Source organism: Stereum hirsutum, assembly GCF_000264905.1.
Source record: "Stereum hirsutum FP-91666 SS1 unplaced genomic scaffold STEHIscaffold_20, whole genome shotgun sequence".
NCBI classification, from domain to species: Eukaryota; Fungi; Basidiomycota; class Agaricomycetes; order Russulales; family Stereaceae; genus Stereum; species Stereum hirsutum.
The window spans coordinates 217,463-231,503 of NW_006763150.1; the positions used below are offsets into that span (position 1 = coordinate 217,463).

The 14,041-nt window shown below is 51.3% G+C and overlaps 6 protein-coding genes across 6 annotated transcripts; 3 read left to right on the forward strand and 3 right to left on the reverse strand.

Moving 5' to 3' along the window:
• Nucleotides 1-691: 691 nt before the first annotated feature.
• On the reverse strand, nucleotides 692-2,785 carry STEHIDRAFT_125892 (uncharacterized protein). Its single transcript, XM_007310396.1, has 8 exons — nucleotides 2,351-2,785; nucleotides 2,194-2,287; nucleotides 1,935-2,068; nucleotides 1,757-1,873; nucleotides 1,458-1,645; nucleotides 1,167-1,359; nucleotides 1,020-1,076; nucleotides 692-951 (listed from the first exon to the last, which is right to left on the reverse strand). The coding sequence occupies exons 1-8, from the start codon at nucleotides 2,710-2,712 to the stop codon at nucleotides 864-866; spliced, it is 1,233 nt and encodes a 410-aa protein (XP_007310458.1). The 5' UTR covers nucleotides 2,713-2,785; the 3' UTR covers nucleotides 692-863.
• A 909-nt stretch (nucleotides 2,786-3,694) lies between these two features.
• STEHIDRAFT_19980 (uncharacterized protein) lies at nucleotides 3,695-4,058 on the forward strand (the record flags this gene model as incomplete). The annotated part of the gene is made up of 2 exons (XM_007310309.1): nucleotides 3,695-3,835; nucleotides 3,906-4,058. Coding segments are annotated over 2 exons (294 nt in total), but the record flags the coding sequence as incomplete, so codon positions are not given.
• A 605-nt stretch (nucleotides 4,059-4,663) lies between these two features.
• Nucleotides 4,664-6,287, forward strand: STEHIDRAFT_135232 (uncharacterized protein; the record flags this gene model as incomplete). Its single annotated transcript, XM_007310397.1, has 2 exons — nucleotides 4,664-4,689; nucleotides 4,757-6,287. The coding sequence occupies 2 exons, from the start codon at nucleotides 4,664-4,666 to the stop codon at nucleotides 6,285-6,287; spliced, it is 1,557 nt and encodes a 518-aa protein (XP_007310459.1).
• A 1,236-nt stretch (nucleotides 6,288-7,523) lies between these two features.
• Nucleotides 7,524-9,466, forward strand: STEHIDRAFT_68099 (TPR-like protein; the record flags this gene model as incomplete). Its single annotated transcript, XM_007310323.1, has 5 exons — nucleotides 7,524-8,209; nucleotides 8,277-8,529; nucleotides 8,592-8,675; nucleotides 8,736-8,997; nucleotides 9,075-9,466. The coding sequence occupies 5 exons, from the start codon at nucleotides 7,524-7,526 to the stop codon at nucleotides 9,464-9,466; spliced, it is 1,677 nt and encodes a 558-aa protein (XP_007310385.1).
• A 494-nt stretch (nucleotides 9,467-9,960) lies between these two features.
• Nucleotides 9,961-11,269, reverse strand: STEHIDRAFT_172604 (uncharacterized protein; the record flags this gene model as incomplete). The annotated part of the gene is made up of 2 exons (XM_007310398.1): nucleotides 9,961-10,091; nucleotides 10,164-11,269. One exon carries the CDS (start codon nucleotides 11,267-11,269, stop codon nucleotides 10,166-10,168), a length of 1,104 nt encoding a protein of 367 aa, XP_007310460.1. The 3' UTR covers nucleotides 9,961-10,091; nucleotides 10,164-10,165.
• Nucleotides 11,270-12,154: 885 nt separating this feature from the next.
• Nucleotides 12,155-13,774, reverse strand: STEHIDRAFT_162739 (uncharacterized protein; the record flags this gene model as incomplete). The annotated part of the gene is made up of 1 exon (XM_007310399.1): nucleotides 12,155-13,774. One exon carries the CDS (start codon nucleotides 13,772-13,774, stop codon nucleotides 12,155-12,157), a length of 1,620 nt encoding a protein of 539 aa, XP_007310461.1.
• Nucleotides 13,775-14,041: the final 267 nt, after the last annotated feature.

Genomic DNA, 14,041 nt, shown 5'->3' on the forward strand with positions numbered 1-14,041 from the left:
CCCGGACTCGAAGCGCGTTGTAACGCATGCCATACCGGCCGGTAAATCCGGGGGTTACTTCCGGGACTAGTCGCGAGTATCACGCAAGCGAGACCAGGGTTCTTCAACGTTATTTGTCACCAGGCTGTGTCCAGCTTAGTCCGGTGTGGCCTGCCTGTAAACCATGAACATTTCACTCTGGTGGTCCCTCTCTCAAAACCTCGCCGGATGAGCACGGACTATTGGATGGATGGTCACTTTCGTAGGTTGTGGCCATAGAGCGACATCGCAACTGTTCATCTGAGTGAGTTTGAGGGTGTTTTAGAGTTGGGTGGGTCAACGCGCGCATGCCTAATCGGGGAACAGAACGGTGCCACCTGCCGGCTTTATAGGCCCGATTTCAGTTTTTCGACATACCGCCCGTTGTAACGGACAATGAACGCGTTATAACGCGCGTTATTCTCTTATCGGGCGTCATCTCGCCGAGCCGGACGTGCCAACGGAACTGGGGTCGTTCTAACCCGGTTACAGCGCACGTTATAACGCACGTTATTGCGGTCCGAATCAGGTCCGGCGTTATAACCCCGGAGCCCTTTTTGCGACATGAGGCTATGAAGGAGCGTCCCACGATACTCGGTCATCGCTTTATACGCTTGGTACCACTGTGCGCATGATGGTACGACCATACTCGTCCTATCTTCAACAGAACATATAAAACAAGAGTTCCTATACACGTACACTAAGTTTCGTCCAAATGTTGCATACAACATACCGGTTCATGATCCAAGCCACCTTAGTAATAAGTAGTCCCACATAGCATCACATCCTGAGGTCCGTACAACAAGCCATATTCACAATCGATTCTTCTGCTGGAGAGGCCTTCCCTAAACGATACGCTTCCCGATGGAAGATCCAACGCTGACGAGCGTCTCGATCGCTGTCTCTGAGGTCTTGACAAGATCCTCGTCGAACCTGGAAACAACATGTTAGTCAATACCCGCAAAGCGAAGGAGCGACACAAATCGAAGACCTGGACGTACTGGATAAGTCCCTTGGGGAACACCGCAACGATTGTACTTCCTCCATACTTGAAGCATCTGAGAAACGAAGTCCACAATCAGTCCAGCTCTCCCTGAACAACATCTCACGACAAAAGTAAACGCCATGGATTTCGAACGGTGACGTACCCAAGGTCCTCTCCTCTGGTTACAGTGGCGCCCGTCTTACTCCCTTTCGTCCACTCGATCGACCCCACAAGCATAGCGCCAATCGCCACGAAAGCGACCTTCTGGCCGCTCCCGGCGTGGGTCATGTACAGAATTGCTCGTCGATTGGACGATAACACGTCGAAGCCGGGTTCATTGACCGCTTGCGGGTTCACTACACAATTCGAATGAAATAACGCACAATTAGCCAAATTATTGCGTGGGAAACGCTCGAGGTGAGGGGCGAGGACAAGAGATCGGGAATTAACGCACCGGTATAGTATTGTCCTGGCACGTCTACAATTTCTCCGATCTCGCCGTCGATTGGTGAATGGAACCTATGGTAATCCGCCGGGGCAAGCCTGAAGAGGGCGAGACTAGCATCATCGAAATATGTGGCGGTTTCTGAGTCTGCAGGGACGTTGAGCAAGTTGGGAATCGTAAAGTTGTTGCCTTTGACCCTATTGAACGTCGATGCGGTCCGAAGCGGTCCAGGAAATATGAGCGTGTGTTATTTATATCAAAAATGGGAGGTAGTGGTATGGGAAGTCAAGGTGGGAGGAGAGGCGTACCAGAATTCACGGGCGAGGGTGACGGTGGGGAAAACTGTCAGCCTGCAGTCCGCAGCGGAACAGATTCCGTTCGGGTCATCTGCATTCTCGACAGGACGAGCACCTGGTTTAAGCCGTCTACAAGAACGCATGTTAGTAATAATATTATGCATCTCAATTATAAGCTGAGGATATGTACCTGGCGAAAAAGTCATTGAAGTTGGCGTATTTGGTGTAATCCGGCTCGAGGAGTTCGGAAGTCTTGATCTTATACTCTTCTATGAACGCAGGAATAGATTGGATGGATTCGGGGGAATCGTATATCTCTCCTTGCTGTGAAGTCAAGAACGGAATTAGACGGATGTCGTACCAACAACGTCGAGCACTTGACAGGGACTACGCCACAATTGTGGCAAGGTGGCAAGGTGAAATAATAGAAAGATCAAGCGGAGACATACCCTGACAGACAACTCTTTGAGAACATTTTCGACAGACTTGTTATGTAGCAGCTTGATTTGTGCCGATCCATAGAATAGCAGATGCATCCCCAACCTGATCATCTCTCAGCATTCCCAGCTCCGAGCACCAACTCGTCCTGATAAAGAACGAACGTACCTCGGATACAGCGGCATGCTCTCAAAGAATTTCTCACCCGTCCCTCTCATCACTACAAAGTTCCCAACATGATAGTTCGCAGCCAGATTCTCCAACCCAGGGACGTATTTCTCCAGCGCGTGTAATCTCGATATCTTGTGAAGAGGCGTATGCGCAGTCAACCCTTCTGGCACTCCATCTCCTGCTGACGCACCTGGAACGTCGGCGTCTGCTGGTGCTGCTGGCCCCGATTTGTCGGATGCGTTGACGAGAACGGAGAGGGTGTCGGCTACTTGCTGATGGCTAGCGTCTGGGAGAGACTTGTCGGGCGAGTCGTGTTTCTCGATGGGTTTGGTGAGGTGATGTGCGGGGATAAGGACCATGGCGATTATTCACGAGCCTTTATTTGTATGATTGTCAGTTGAAAAGTCTAGCAAGCGTTACAGTATAAGCGCTGCACGACGGAAGTGGAGGGGGAGGGACAAGATTGTTGGTCTCCAACGGGTGTGCAATCAGGGGTTTAAAAGGATGGATATAGAACGCTATAATTGGACCATGACGTCAATTTAGCCTGTCTTTGGCGCAAGTTTGACAGCGTTGGCATCGCGATAGGCACAGAGGCACACGAAGAGAGAATAATTCTTGATATTATTCAGAGGTTCGTGGGGGCAATAGCATGAAGGAGTGACCAACAAAGTCACAGCGAAGGAGCGATTGAGCGTGTTTTAGTTGAGCCTGAGAAGCTTGGGGTTGGGCGAGAGACGCTCGTGTGGCGTAGACAGCGCGTAACCACTGTGGCCCAATATGTGTACTCAGGTGTGCTCGCTATGCGGGTCAAACAATCCCTGGCTCCGGGAGAGCAGTGTATATAAGAAGCCCGTCTATTTAATTGATCTTGAGCTCGGCCAACAGAGAAGCAGGAAGACCTGCGTAGTATTCAGGCCGACCTTGAGAGCTTGAACGCTTGCTGAACGCCCGGCTCCGAGTCCATACATTCACTGTTCCCAAAGGCTATGCGAAACAATGTGCATAATCTTGAGAATTTAGCATTGGCACTGTAGTTGACCCGTGTCACTCACATTCCATACGTAGAGCTTCACTACTCTGTGACTCCAAGTCGGCGACGATGATGACCCATGGAGACAAAGCGACAAGTATAAAATTCCTCTACTCATCGACCAATGCCTCACCACTGACCAAACCAGCCTGAAGATTTCAGACGTGCATTCAGATCGGCACCATGGTCTCAAGTTACTCCTCTTCGCCTTCAGTGCCGGGATCGTAGCTGTCAATGTTGCAGGCTCTCCCACCCCATCCTCGACCACACCAGACGTGGTGTCCCTCACTAAATGGACCTTCATTTCGAACCAGCCAACAGGAGCCTTTACTGGTAAACCAGAGACGGGTACTGGTCCTTGGTACAGCCCTGAAACCGACGACGACAACGCCAGTAACCGTGGTTGGTGTGGTTATCCGACCTCGAATGACAATCCTATCTTCGCTCCAGTGAATTACAGTAAGATATCTTCGACCGGTCGGACCATCCTGATCCATTATGTTCGTCGACAGCCAGTAGTCCTTGAGCAGGATGTCGCCCGATAATGCCACATATGCGACCGATCCAGCGGGATGGCATCAAGCCACTTGCTATTACTGTGGCCTAGAAGCGAACATCACCAATCCAAGCAATGGAGTCACGGCGCTCTTGTACATCGGCGACGTGTTCGATGTCCCTTCCGTTTGTTCACCACATTTTCCTCCAATATTCACTTACCTTGATTCATCGGCGTTGGTGCCAGAAGTGACGACTGTCAATAAAGCTGACCTCGAGTTCGTAATCTGCAGGGCCCATGATCGATTGATGTGATTGAAGATGCGTGGCAGCATCTCTATGGGAGTGCGACAAGCGAGCATAGTATTGCGATACAGGGTTTGGAGCGGACCATGACGGGGAGAAGGAACTCGGATCTCCCTTCGTTAAACCTCGCGCCGTGTCCACGACATACGGTTCATCACAAGAACAGCTCGGTGATCTAGAGAGCTGGTGTCATAGTTGCGATAGATAGAAATTGTTTTATCGCACTGAGAGGTTTAGAGTCTCAGAGCTGGTTATGCACGAGTCATGACAGTGGTCCGAACAGAGATGCTTCACAAATTGAGCAAACAAAAGCGCACCATATCGGCCCGGAAGCCCAGTAGACATTTCCCACGCGCCGGAGGCAACCGCTACGGATTGGCTCTCTCTCTCCCTCTCTCCCTCTCTCCCTCTCTCTCTCTCTTACCATCACCCGAACCACAGTGCGATACGACGAACATACTGCTACTTTCATTTCTATGGAATTAGATGCTCAACCTGAAAGGTAATGTCCTTTTGTTTTCCCATGATCCGAAATATGATCCGAATTGGGCTGAGGTTGCCCCTACTAGTATTCAACTTGAACCGTTTTTCGTCACGCCGCGATGTCCTTTCGAAATTCTTTCGAGCATTCTTCTCGTTTGTGTGGAATATTATTATGAAACCAGGCGTCAACTTCCAGAAAGCACCTCTGCACGACGTGAGAGGCTTGAAAAAAAGGCTACTCCGCCGCAAGCATTCACCATCGTTTGCCGCAGTTGGCGAGATGTGACCCTGCGTACTCCTCGTTTGTGGGCTACGTTTCGTATCGGTGACATCGTCTCCTATGACGATTTATGTAGATCAGATCAAGGGAATATCGAACACCACCTCCTCGCCCTCCTTCGATGGCTTGGACGATCTGGAGTTGCTCCACTTACCATGTCCTTAGAGGTTCCCCCACGGCAGTTGCAGGGCCGGACTCCCACAGAAACGATTCTCCGCGCGATATACCCCCTGCTTTGCGAATACTCCACTCGGTGGTACGATATGGATCTCTACTGGATCTGTGTGAGTTCCCCGCGAGTCCCGACGCCCCCGTTGGTACTCCCAAAACTCCTCCGGCTGCGCTGCCATTTTAATTCCGCGATATCAGGACCACTCCATTCCCATGATAGCAACCTTGACTTTTCGACAGCTCCGAACCTTCAAGAGGTGATGATCGACACCTTGACGATGAGTTTGGTCGACTTCATCCTGCCGTGGGCCCAGCTTTGCTCGCTCGCCTTCCACAGCGAGAATGCGACCACGGATCACAGGCTCTACGTCGCAGACTGTCTCAAAGTGCTCTCGCACTGTGTCAACCTCACTGACCTGAAAATATTCGGTGCCGACAGCTTCCCGTATTATTATCGCTCGTCGCACAGACTTGTCGGCTATGAGCCTGCCAAAACGGAAGTTGTGACTTTACCTCGCCTCCAGCACCTCAAAGTCACTACGAAAGACCCTCGCATGATCTTTGGCGTCCTTCCATTTCTGTTTTTGCCCTCCCTTACCACCCTCAAGGTACACGCCATAGATTCCGACAATTTCCTCTCCGTCGTTCGACCTATAGTTGCCGCCCATTTGCATCTGCGTATGCTGCAGGTAGCCTCTCCAATAATGCCGTCTATGGACTCCATCCTTCGCGCTCTCGTTGGCTTTCCGAATATTGTTTCCCTCATAACCGATAAAAAGGAGCTGCTCCGAGATCTCCAGCTCCACTACGATCCTACGTCCGGCCAGCTCACATCCGGCCTCGTTCCGGACCTGCAGGAGCTCTGTCTCTACTCCGCTCAAATTTCTATGAACCATAAATTCGTCCGAGACGACCTCGTGAACTTCGTCTCTTCACGATGGCGTAGACCTGATTTGGTGCGATTGGGAGAGACGGGAAAGTCCGTTATACCTCCCTTCCGACGCATTCGTCTCCATGGGTTTGTCAGAGAAGATGGCAGGGACGTTGTGAGAGAATGTTTGAGGGAATTTGTCGATGAGGGATTAGAACTGGAGTTTCACAACCATGATTCGATGGATTTGGCGGTGTGGAAGACAGCGGGGTGTCGTTGGCCGTGTGAGGTCTAGCGTAAGTCACACTCCTTAACTATCTCGTTGCACTAACTTGTTCCGACGTATTGACGACTTTCCTGCAGGTTGGTTTTATACGTCTGGTGGTGTCGTGCGACAAGATTTCCCTGCGCTGCATGTTGCTCTCCTCAGCGAACGGTGACGAACGCTTTCCACCAACCGGTCTTGTTCGATTATCTAGGCTATACAGCGTCTCACTAGGATATGGCGATGCATTACTGTAAGGGTGTGAAGAGACCATAAAGTATCGGCGAGAATTTTTCTTGCAGGGTGGGGAACAACGCACTCGAATGCAAGTTGGCAAGTTGGTCTAGCTAGCCCGGAGTCGAAATACACTGTCTGAACCGTAGTCCTAACGTCCGCCACGAGCCGCTATGTAGATGTAATCTGACAATTTCACTTTTTGTCTCAATTTTTCGATGGTTATTCGGCCCATAGCTACTACACTGGTGGATTGGCCGTCACAGAACATGAGAGAACGTCGCAGAAGGTCGTATGTGGTCGCCGTTATCGACGACAAAGCCGCGGGCCTTCCCGCGCCACTCTCTTCCTTACCGCCACCACATCCTCCAGTCCTCTGCTTGTCGCGCAATTTTATTGTGCTCATTTGCGACTATATCTCTACAATTTCTGTATACCATCTGAAGTACCACAGAACAGACAGTCAATCTAGAGGAAAAGCGTTACGATGACAAACAAATCGAAGAACCAGAAGAAAAAGCAGCAGAAGAAGGCGCAGGCTGCTAGGGCGAACGGCACAGAGTCTCCAGTCGCGAATGGGTACGTATTTTTCGACTCGAACAGTTCCTTTTCTGTGCTCGGTTTGGGGGTTTGTGCGGGTTTTGGTGGACGTATGTGGTTGTGTTCACGCGGCCGTATGCGCAAGCATTGTACCCTCTGCAGTAGCGCAAGATTCAGAAAGTGTCTTATGTGTAAGGCGGAGAAGGGATACGTGTTTCAAGGCTGCGTTCAAACAGAAGGAATGAAATATGGTCTAGCACTTCAGGCAGCGGCATGGTCGTGGGTGATATGATTTTCAGACTATTATGACGCACTCGTGTGCAAGGATATTTTCGTGCTTGTCTTACTATCTCGTCCAGAAGGCGTGTCGTCTTTTGATCTGATACGTCTACATTACTCTTTCGACCTCCATCTTCAGCCTTCGGTCTGTCGCCACCTATTTGCTGAACCTTATCCACCCTCCCCAGACACACTGACAACGAAGACACCCCCATGGACACCGAACCAACCACCACGACGACCTCAACTCCTCCACCAGAATCCACGTCACCATCTCCGACAACCAGCGCTCCTGAACCCACACCAACCACACCAGCCGAACCCCCCAAACCCAAGTCATCAGAAGAAATCGCCGCCGAAGCAGAATCCCTGAAAGAACGAGGCAACACGTTCTTCAAATCCAGTCAATACACCGATGCCATCCGTCTCTACACACAAGCCATCGACCTCCTCCCTACCTCACCGGCTTACCTTACCAACCGCGCGGCAGCTTTCATGGCCCTAAAGCAATTCCGCCCGGCACTCAACGACTGTCAAGCCGCATCTTCACTACAATCTTCTGATCCGCAAGCAAAGACACTTGTCCGGCTGGCAAGATGTCAGCACTCGCTAGGACAGAGCACCGCGGCACTGAGTACGCTGAGGGCTGTGTTGGAGCTGGAGCCAGGGAATGCGCAGGCTATTCAGTTGCAAGGGAAGGTGCTGGAGTTGGAGGCACATCTGAGGAATTTCGACGGTGCACGGGAGAGAAAGGAGTGGGCGCTGGCGAGGCTGGCTCTGGATAAGTGTTTGCAGAGTATCGAGGGCCAGGGTGGAGAGGTACCGGCCGAATGGAGGCTTTGGAGAATCGAGCTCGATCTCGCGAGGGGGAACTGGGACGCAGCGAACACGGCTGCCAAGTACGTGTCTTCTCTTCTTCCTCGCCGTTGTTTTGTGGTGTTGATTAGACTGTGTTATCGATTGTAGCGATGCTCTGCGGATGCAGCCTAACTCACCAGACGCGCTCACTCTGCGCGGTAACGTTCTCTTCCTTTCCGGCAAACTCCCACAAGCGCTACAACACGCTCAATCCGCACTTCGCTTCGATCCCGGACATGAGCCTGCCCAGCGGTTACGGAAACGCGTGAAGGACGTGGAGCGGATAAAAGAAGAGGGTAATACTGCGTTCAAGTCGAATAAGCTGGAGGAGGCGTTGGCGAAGTATACAGAGGCACTTGAGGTACGTACCTGAAGACTACGTAGGAAGTATGTCGGTGTTTAACTTTGAATTCAACCATGCAGCGGATAGGGGAGAAAGAGGAGGAAGGAAAGGGTGGGCAGATTCGCGCCACTCTGCTCTCCAACCGCGCCACCACACTCGTCAAGGTACGTCTCCTCTTCTCGAGTTTCGCTCTCTAGTTTTCTGATACTTTTCCTGGTACGCAGCTCTCGAGACATGAAGAAGCCCTCGTCGACACCGAAGCCTCGCTCGCCCTCGCGCCCTCGTCGTACAAGGCTCTTCGCACTCGTGCACGCATCAACCTGCACCTCGAAAAATACGATTCAGCCATCGCAGACTTCAAAGCCTCCATCCAACAAGCAGAGTTCGACGATATGCTGAACGATGTCAAGAGCATGAAGGTGGAGCTGAAGAAGGCCGAAGCCGAGCTAAAAAGGAGCAAGACGAAGGACTACTACAAAATTCTTGGTAAGCCTTGTCTCATCATTCACTTCCTCGGTCAGGATGCGGAGGATGTTGCTGATGCTGGACTGGGATACTTGCAGGTGTACCACGAGATTGTAACGAAGTTGAGATCAAGAAAGGATATAGGAGAGAATCGCTCAAGCATCATCCCGACAAGGGCGGTGACGAAGAAAAATTCAAACTCGTCGTCGAAGCTCATGCCGTCCTCTCCGATCCTGCCCGGAGAGAACGCTACGACCTCGGTGAAGACGAGGATGGGCTCAACGATGGTGGTGGGATGGGAGGCGGCATGGGTGGAATGTCACCACAGGATATGGCCAACTTGTTTGCCCACTTTGGAGCGGGTGGACCGGCTGGATTCGGTGGTGGCGGCGGTGGGTTTAGCAGTGGTGGATATGGCGGTGGTGGTGGTGGATCGTTCCATTCGCATTCGCACTCGAGTTATGGGGGCAGGGGACCGTTCGGATTCTGAAGAGCAGGAGTGTCCTGAGACCGGTGTGGCCCATCGGGTGGCGAGTGTGGGAGACTGGAGGAGGCCATTGTGGAAGTCGAAGTGGTCGTTTGTGCCATACGCTATACTCTGTCCTTGTGCATCTGTTTATACTCATCTCTTGTCTGTGATGTCACCCATCTGCTCTCTTGTATCCACTGCGTCATTGAATTCACATTGCCACCATGTCATGCCAACGGGTTTCTCTTTCTTCGTCCTCGTTCTGGTCCGCTCTATCTCTCTCCTGCAGATACTGGTCATTAGTCTCTTCTTTCTCTTACACTTGCTGCTCCTTGTTGACGGTCATTCTCTATCTAAATCAGCTCGACTTCCATCATTCTTGTTCTCCTGCTTCACCGGTCCATCGTCTCTTATCCTTTTTGCATCGAGTCGTACTGTTAGTGTAAAGCAGTATGCCCGATAATGTGCAGCGTGTTTTCTAGGTTCACCGGCATCGCAGATAGTTGCGCTAGAAACAGCACATTGAGATAAACAAGTGAGTCTACATATCATCGACGTATAAAGTGCAACGCGTCTGCTCCTCTCCAGAGAGAAAGCTTTTGCGGCAGAGGCCAAGTTTGGCCTGCAGGGTGTTGATGGCAGAGATCTACGGAAGTAGTGTCAATGATGACTTGTGGACTGAAGGCGATTAAAGGAGTAAGCGACTTGAACAACTCACACCTACGGCTCGCAGGGCCAACGAGCTCCTGCTGCCTCCCATACAGCCGACTCCATGCCACCCGTCGACTCCTCGTCACCCACGTATAATTCCAACTCTAACCCCTTGTCGACAAACTCCTTAAGGTACGCCCGAATTTCATCCTCAGTCCCTTCTAAACCACGATCAAAACCCTGTAGACGAAGACGACGGAATTTCGAGACGACAGGTTTCGTTCCATCCAACCACCGCGATGACACGAAGTTTCGCAAGTCCTTCCACGACCACATGTCGTGTACGTAGGAGTAGTTCCATGACGTGAGACAAAGTTCCTGGAGCTCAGGCAGTAGGTCCGACACGAGCTGGCCAGAGGTAGGATGAAAATGGGGATGAAGTTCGGGAAGCAAATGGTGCACATCTGTCGTCAAAGACGTGATCTTTGGGAAGGCCGCAAGGAAGTCGCCAGATACGGGAAAACAGGGGTAATCGTGCCTCATGGGATCTTCTATATGAAGCATACGCAAGGGCGAATGAGCAGTCGTAAGGGATTGGACGATGGCATCAAACACGTCCGTGTCAAGAAGCCAAAGTATGGCAGTCTCGAGGACAGGCAAGTGCAGAAACGGAAGGACGCCGTAGTTCATGCGACCGTCCTCGGTCGTGAAGACGAAGTGTGTGAGAAGAGGGAGAGTCACGATCTGGGTAGTTCTGGGGGTGTATTTGAAAGGCTTGTGTGAGGAAAACGCCCTGTATCCGTCATAGACTTTGAGATCCGTGAGGTTGCCACATTGCGAAAGCACGGTGAGACAATCTGCTACGAAGACATCGTCATTTTTCGTCTCGTTTTGTCCTTGAAATGCAAGCGAACGAAGCTGCGACCACGGCAGCTTGAAGTCGATCAGACCAATCGTCAAGGTGTCGATCATGACCTCCTGAAGGTTGGGAGCATCTGAGAAATCAAGCTTGTTTCCAGTGTACTGATGACCACCCTGGAACCTAAGAGTGGGGGGTGAATACGGGTCAACGATACCGATGTTGAAGTGACAGCTCAATCGGAAGAGTTTTGGGAAAGATAGCGCAGGGATCTCGAGATGCGGGGATTTTTGACACGTCCAAGAAAGTTCCATGTCGTACCAACGGGAGGAGTGATCGCAAAGCAGCCTATATATCGATTGGAGATAGTCTTCTGCGGAAGTAAGACCTCGCGATTCTGGGTTGAGATACTTGAAGACCACGGTGAGCGGAGCAACTCGAGATCGTTCAAGCCATCTTCGAACGGTATGAATCCGGTTTTGGACCATAAGGTCGTCCGCTTTGAACCCGTCGAAACGACCACTAAAACTGAATTCGCCGAAGTGAAATGCAGCCCACAAACGAGGCGTGGCCAAGGTCACGTCTCGCCAGCTGCGGCATACAACAGTGAGTGCCTGTGGCAGGGCAGTCGTGTCCGCAGGCCAGACATGTCGTGCGTATGGAGCTTTTCGTGATTTTTGTTTGGTTGCGATAAAATCTTCAACACAAATGGTGAAGATGGCGGAAAGTATTTCAAAGGGGCATCGGGGCGTGACGAAAAACGTTGCCATTGTCAAGTTCTGGCGGCAAGTTGTCACGACTGGGTAGTAGCATGGGATTCAACAACTCCGACTGATAAAGTAGCGTAACAGTAATTACCTTCTGAAAGGGATGCCCGGTGATCAGTGCTTGTCTGAACTTAGATTGGCTCTGCTAGTATAGTCGTGACTGGTGCGAGAGAGAGAGAAGAGAGAGAACGATGCGATTCGCAGACTCTGAAGTGAATACGTATTTACATCCGCTCACCGGCGCTTCTCGGAAAGAACCGTGACGTGAATGAATGACCACAACTCCTCCACAGATGGTTCCGCTCACCGACAAGAGCACTCGAGACACCCTCCATAGCTAGCAAGCAGGAACATAAGATTTTATACGCATCTCAATAACGACTCGGAGGAAGTAAAAAAAATTAGGCAGAGCGAGGACGATTTGCACTCCGGCTACACCTCGCAAGGCCAACGAGCTCCCGCAGTCTCCCATACGACCGAGTTCATGCCACTATCGTAAATCTCCAATTCCAACCCTTCATCCACAAACTCCTGCAAGTACCGCTGTATCAGGTCTCTGCTATCTCCACCCGCCCATTGCTCGATGCGGATACGTCGGAAAGGAGGTACTCCGAGTTCTCTAGCATCGTTTTTTTGCGCTAGATCACGTCGGCTCCGTCGTGATGACAGGAAATTATGTAGATCACACAAAAACCATTTGTCCTCATTTAAAATATAGCCTATGGAGAGACAAAGCTCCTGGAGCCCCGGGACAATGTCAGATACGAGCTTCCCAGAGGTCGGATGGTACTGAAGACACAAGTCTTTGTGCGCACTTAGACTGTTCGTGGAGTAGGACACGAGGTCGGGAAAGGCCTGGACAGCACGAATAATGGCAGAGTTATGGGAGGCTCGGTTTTGCGGGTCATCCCAGACATCCCAGAACAGGTCGAACGCGTTGTCTATTTGCAGCATGCGGAGAGGTGGTCGTGCGGCGATTATTGGCAGCATAGTGTCATCGAGGGTGTCCAGATTCCGGATCCAGAGTCTGAGAGATTCGAGGGCGGGTAGATGAAGGCGCGGAATAACGCCATGGTCAATGCGACTGTCACCAGTTGCACATATGAGGTGGCGAAGAAGAGGGAGAGAAACGACCTGTATCTCTTTAGCACACCGGGTTTCGCTGGAATAGTGATATCGGTTGGGGTTCTGCTTATCATCATCGTAAATCTTGAGGTCTACAAGGTTGACGCACTGCGAGAGCACGTATAAACAGTCTGCGACGTAGAGACCATCCTCTTGGATCTTGTTGCGGCCTTGGAAAGCGAGCGAGCAGAGCTGCGACCAGGGCAACTTGAAATCGATGAGGCCTATAGTGAACGAGTTGAGCATGACTTCTCGAAGGTTCGGCGCATTCATAAATTCGAGGTTATTCCCAGTGTACATTTGAGGTCGAGAAAGTGGAGGATAATCGTCTGGATCTATCAGCCCGACATTAAAATGGCAGCTCAGCCGAAATAGCCTCGGGAGGGGCAGCGGTGACATATCGAGATGAGGAGATTTCGCGCAAGACCAGAGAAGATGCATATCGAACCACTGGGATGAGTGGTTGCAAAGCATGCGATATATCGATTGGGATGTCTCTGCCAAGAGTGGTCCGCCCTCCGTTGCGTTCCAGTATTTGTGACGCTGCATGACTACAGTCAGGCGGGCTGCACGAGATAGAGCAAGCCAGTCTTGAATCTTGAACAGCTTGAAGCTGCACTTCGCAGCCATGTGTGCGAGTGGATCCATGAGAAAGGCCCGCTCGAGAGCATCATCGGCGATACCGAATCTAGCCCAAAGACTAGGCAAGCCCAGCGCAATGTTTCGCCAGCTGCGACACACGCGAGTGAGTGATTGTGGTGCAGCAGTCCGGTTAGCGACAAGTTCAGTGGGATCCTTAGGATGTCTCTGCGTAGGCTCTGGGAGCGTCCGTGTTTCGTCGATGTGTCTATCGACAACGAAGATGAAGATGGCCGAAAGAATTTCGGGTGGGCAACGAGGTGTGTTGAAGAGACATGGGGTCGGCATCCAACCTGGCCGTTCCCGAATTGTTGAATAGAACGGGGCCATTCTGAAGTAACGAGTTTGAGATCTGCAGCCTCAGTTAGTAGGTGATGGACAGTGGCAGAGATTTAGAAGACTCGGAGTCTGAAAGACTAAAGTGCAGCACTCAAGCTTGTCACGTGCCGCCGTCAATCACGCCCAAATTATCCCACGGACCCAGAGCTGACACCAGTAACCAGTTGACCGGCAACAAACGAACATTTCTCCAACATTTCTCCAGGTTGTACTTGC